The following is a 5,731-nucleotide window of genomic DNA, read 5'->3' as shown; positions in this document are numbered from 1 at the left end:
CGTATTGAATATGGACTCTATATTAGTTAATAGTATTGTATCAGTGTTAAACTTTTTGAATTTGATAATTTAGTACTGTGATTATGTAAGAGAATATACTAGTTCTTAGGAGATATTTGCTGATATATTTAGGGATAAAGGATTATGATGCCTGCAATTTACTCTAAAGTGGTTCAGCAGAAATTATATTAATGATAATTATACACATGCATTCATATGGGGTGGGTGTGGAGGAGAGAAGCCAAGCAAATATGACAAAACGCTAACAATCAGTGAATCTAGGTGGAGAGTAGATGGGAGTTTATTGTACAAATGTGCAACTTGCCTGTAAATTTGAAATGTTTTCAAAACAAAATAATAAAGAACACATGTTCCTTTAGTTTGCTGGTTCTCTACCCTTGCTGTACATTAGAATCACTGAAAGCTTTTAGAAAATACAAATGCCTGGGCCCGGCTAGCTAGAGATTCTGATCTAATTGGTCCAGGAATCTGAATTTTTTTTAAAAGCCCCCTAGATGAACTTAATGTGTAGCCAGATTAAGAACCATTGCATCCTAAGAATAATATAGTTCAACTATCACTTATCATACCTTAGAGTGAATTAATTTTTAGTCAGATTAGTTTCCTCCCCCCACTGGCATGCTTCCCACCCTGCCTTTATGCTTTTTATATCCTTTAAAACATCTAGCAAGGTTCCAGGCACAAAATGGGTCCTAATTAAATTCTAACTGAAATGAATTCATTAAAGAACAAAAATGATTTCTTAAAGGTAGCCATAATCATGTCATGGCTGTTTCTCCCATGCAGCTATAAATGCAGGCATATTGTATGTACCAAAGGTACATGCATATTACCTGTAGTGTGTGCATTATTTTCCCAATTATTATAGATGGACTGGGGGTATTTGCCCTGCCAAAGAGCTCTGCTAATTGTAATTTTTGAGGACCAGTGCTGCAGGTCCTAAAAAGAAAAAAGAAAAAAAAGCTGTCAGATATAGAGAATGAAACCCAGTTATAAGAGAACTTCCAAGGAAAGGAAATGGGGATAGTTCTGAGAAAGCATCTGAGATAAAGATACTAAGAACCTTAGAAAAAAGGAACAAGCTGGAGTATGAGTATATTAAAGAGAACAAGATGAAAAATACTAATATTTAAGTTATAGGCAGGAGTAATGAAAAAGGGCATAGTCAGAAATAGATGGGATGTATCAAAGGACACTATCAAGAGAACAAAAAGATAACCCATAGAAAGAGAGAAATGCTTGCAAATCATGTATCTAGTAAAGGTTTAATATCCAGAATATAGGAAGACCTCTTACAATTCAACAACAAAAGACAACCCAGTTTTTAAAAGGGCAAAGGACTGGAATAGACATTTATCCAAAGAAGATACACAAATGGCCAATAAGCACATGAAAAGATGCTCAACATCATTAGTCATTAGGAAAATTCAAATCAAAACGACAATGAGATACCACTTCACACCGACTAGGATGGCTATTATCAGAAAAATGGAGAATAACAAGTGTTAGTCAAGATGTGGAGAAATTGGAACTGTCTTGCATTGCTGGTAGGAATGTAAAATGATGCAGCCCCTGTGGAAAACATTTGGGCACTTCTTCGAAAAGTAAAACACAGAATTACCATATGACCCAGTAATTCCACTCCTATACCCAAAGGAATTGAAAACAGGAACTCAGAGAGATACTTGTTTGCTAATACTAACTGCATCATTATCCACAATAGCCAAAAGGTGGAAATAACCCGTGTCCATCAACAGATGAATGGATAAACAAAAGGTGGTGTATTCATACAAGGGAGTATTATTCAGCCATAAAAAGAAATAAAGTTCTGATAAATGATGCAACATGGATGAACCTTGAAAACATTATGCTAAGTGAAATAAACCAGAAACAAAAGGACAGATATTATATTATTCCTCTCTCTAGAATTCATAGAGACAGAAAGTAGATTAGGGGTTACCAGGGGCTAGGGTGGTGGTAGAATGGGGAGTTACTGCTTACTGGGTATAGAGTTTCTGTTTGGGGTGGTGAAAAAAAATTGGAAATAGACAGTGGCGATGATTTTCCAACATTATGAATGTAGTTAATGCCACTGAATTGTACACTTAAAAATGGTTAAAATGGAAAATTTTATGTTATCTGTATTTTACCACAGAAATAAGTCAATGGGGATACTTAAAAATGTTTGAATACAGAAAGACAAGTGCTCCTGTAGATAGATTAAATAGGAGAAATGAACTGAGAAAGGAAGAAAGTTAGAGATTCACTGGACTAAAAAGTGTCTTGAGAGAAGTCAAGATAAGATTATAAATTAACTCAGACCATTTCCTACTTTTTCTTCTATAAAGACCTAGAGCAGTTTTTAAAAAATACAATAAGTTCTAGAAAAGAAATGAGATGCAAAACTTTATAAAGAGGATGCATAAATAAGAAGAAGCAAGCATGTGAAAATTCATCTACTATGAGTCATTATTCTGGAAACTAATGACAGCATAGAATTTCTGAGCACACTTGCAAAGGGTTCCTGAGCACCACAAATGCAAGTTGCAGTTTGCTCCAGTAACAATAGTATAATTACTCTCATGCGAGTCACTCCTACGTCATACGAGACCCCAGAGAATTAGAACGACATCTTGAAAGGCTCCAGAAATCTGTTTAGGACACTGAGAATGGAATTCAGTTTGTGATTGCCTCTTTTCATTATTCATCGTTCTCCATAAATTGAGAAGAGAAACTAGTGAGACTGGTAAAGTATTTCAATACCTTCTTTAATAACACTCTGAATTAATATAAGAGTATGACTAATTACTGTGGATGTAAGATCTGCAATGGTTCTTTATTCTCTCCACCATCATTCAGGCAGGGACAGAAGTAGGGATAAAGTTTCTCAATGAAAGTGCTACTGAAGGTGTAAATGTGGGTCATGGTTTTAGCATTATAGAAGGACACCTGCCCTCCTTCATAGTCCAAGTATATGCCCACTTTGTTGAGGTTGTTAGTCAGTTTCAGACTGCAAGAAGGCAAATCCAGAGCCTTTAGATCAGTTCGGTTCCTTAGTCTTATAAGCCAGAATCCTTGCTCAGGAGTTAGAGGGCAACTGCCCTTCCGAATAATGGATTCTCTGACGACTCCAACTGTCCATTTTGTCTTCTTTGCTACTTCTACTTCCCAGTACCACTTTCCAGATGTGAAGCCTTTTGAGCCCAGCACAGCTACACTTGAGTCAAACCGCTCTGGATCATCGGGCATTACCTGCTTAATGTCACCATGCCACACACTGGTTCGATTTTTGGAGAGCACCAGATTTGGGTGAGCTGTTTTAGGGTCCAGAGTTAATGGAGATAGGCCTAGTAAGAGAATAAGAGAAAGCAGGGCATGGGAGAAAAGGATTGAATGTAAATTCCCATAGTAAAAGACAGTATTTACAGGTACCAGTACTTTATCCCCCATACACATAGGCTCTTAGACTGTCAACAGGCAATTACTTATATACTTTATCTTGTTTTTGGTATCCATATTGTTAAATTTTAGACATTTTTATATTTGTGGTAAAAATCAGACTTTACTCTTAAGTAAAGTATGCTTTAATAAAGGAAATAATACAAATCATATAAATCTGTACTAATAAATATGAGAAAATACAAATGTCAAAGGGTAAAGATTAGGTAAGACTTCCTAGGAAAGCACATGGTTATTTTCTAAGGAAAATAAGGACATCTTAACATATATGAGATGTATTTGGGATACTTTGAACAAACAGGCAAAAAGGGAATGTAGGATAAAAATAGTAACTTGTGTGTGAGAGAAGGTAAGGGCTTGGCTGTTAGAGAAATGTAAGACTGAGCTAGCTGGTAGAGAGTTTACAGAGCAATGGTCAGAGTTTATATTTGGTTTAAAAGATGATGGGACTTATAGAAACTGTTGAATTGGCAAATGTTTTACCAGTATCGGAAATGAAAGAGGGGAAATCACTACAGATCCTACAGTCATTATAAAGATAATAATGGAATATTACTAACAACTTCATGCCAATAAAGTTCATAACTTAGATGAAACAAATTTCTTAAAAGACGCAAACTAACAAAGCTCACTTAATAATAAATAGATAAACTAAATAGCCCATGTTTATTAAAGAAATTGAATTCATAGTTAACTCCAGGCCCAGGTAGATTCATTGGTGAATTTTACTAAATATTTAAGAAAGAAATAATACCAATTTTATACAAACTCTTCCAGAATATAGAACAGGAGGGATTTATGAGGTCAGTGTTACCCTGATACAAAACCAGATAAAGACATTACAGGAAAAGAAAAGTGCAGATCAATATCCTCTATGAACATAGGCACAAAAATCCCTAACAAAATGTTAGCAAATCTAACCCAACAGACTATGTAAAAGAATTATAAGTCAATACCAAGTGGGATTTACCCTAAGAATGCAAGGGTAGTTTAACATTTAAAAAGCCATGTAATTCACCATTTTGACCAAAAAAAAAAAAAAAAAAAAAAAAAAAAAAGCCTGTATGATCATCCCAGATGCAAGAAAAAGCATTTGACAAACTTAAACACGTACTTATGACAAAAACTAAGACTAGAAGGAATTTTCTCAGTCTGATAAAGAACATCTATGAAAAGCCTACAGTTAACAGTATATGTAATGGTGAAAGACTGACTCCTTCTCCTTTGTATTTGATAACATGGTTTGGTAACAAGATGTCTATTCTAACCACTTTACTCAGCATGGTACTAGAGGTCCTAGTCAGTGGAATAAAGGAAGTAAAATAAATAAAAGGCCAACACACTGGAAAGGAATAAATAAAACTGTCTTTATTTATACACGATGGGATCATCTACATAGAAAAATCCTAAGGAATCTACAAAACAGCTGCTAGAGTTAATAAGTAATCTGGAAAGCTACAGAATACAAAGTCAATACACAAAAATCAACTATTTCTAGAGTGTAGCAATGAGCAATTAGAAATTAATTTTTTAAATATCATTTACAATAGTATCAAAAAACCATGAAATACTTAGGGATAAAATTTAAAAAAATATGTACAAGACCTGTACTTACAAAACATTGCTGAGATAATATAAAGAACATATAAGTAAATGGAGAAATATACCATGTCCATAAATCAGAGGACTCTTATTATTAAGATGTCAGTTCTCAGTTAATCTATAGAATGCAGTCCCAGTCAAAATACCAGCAGAATTTTTGACAGAAATTGACAAGCTGATTCCAAAACGCATATGGAAATGCAATGGACCTAGAATAGCCAAAATAATTTTGAAAAAGGAAAAAAAAATTAGAGGATTCACACCGCCTGATTTCAAGATTTACTATAAACCTACAGTAACCAAGAGAGTGTGTTATTGGTATAAGAATAGGTGTATAAATCATTGGAATAGAATAGAGTCCATAAGTAGACTCATAGTTGATTTTTGACAAAGGGCCAATGTATTTCGTATTTCATTGGCAAAACCATAGTCTTTAAAAAAAATGATGCTGGAACAAGTGGACACTCACATCCAAAAATTATTTTGATCTTTACCTCACACCATATATAAAAATTAAATGTAAATGGATCATAGGCTTAAATATGGGAGCTAAAACAATAAAACTTTTAGAAAAAGTATAAGAAAAAGAATCTTTGTGACCTTGGGTTAGGGAAAGATTTCATAGGACACAAAAAAGAATGACTCATAA

General features: G+C 34.2%; 1 protein-coding gene across 5 annotated transcripts in view; it reads right to left on the bottom strand.

The window, feature by feature from the left end:
* Window positions 1–2,768: 2,768 nt before the first annotated feature.
* TRIM69 (tripartite motif containing 69) overlaps window positions 2,769–5,731 on the bottom strand; it is a 27,838-nt gene continuing 24,875 nt past the window's right edge. For all 5 annotated transcript variants that reach the window (XM_023735243.1, XM_023735244.1, XM_023735246.1 and 2 more), the window contains one exon: window positions 2,769–3,368. In XM_023735243.1, coding sequence (XP_023591011.1) covers window positions 2,827–3,368 — 542 coding nt within the window. In that variant the 3' untranslated portion in view covers window positions 2,769–2,826. The remainder of the gene's footprint in view (window positions 3,369–5,731) is intronic.

The sequence above is a fragment of the Trichechus manatus genome, unplaced genomic scaffold (genome assembly GCF_000243295.1).
Source record: "Trichechus manatus latirostris isolate Lorelei unplaced genomic scaffold, TriManLat1.0 scaffold00076, whole genome shotgun sequence".
Lineage (NCBI taxonomy): Eukaryota > Metazoa > Chordata > Mammalia > Sirenia > Trichechidae > Trichechus > Trichechus manatus.
This window is presented reverse-complemented; position numbering and strand designations above follow the sequence as displayed.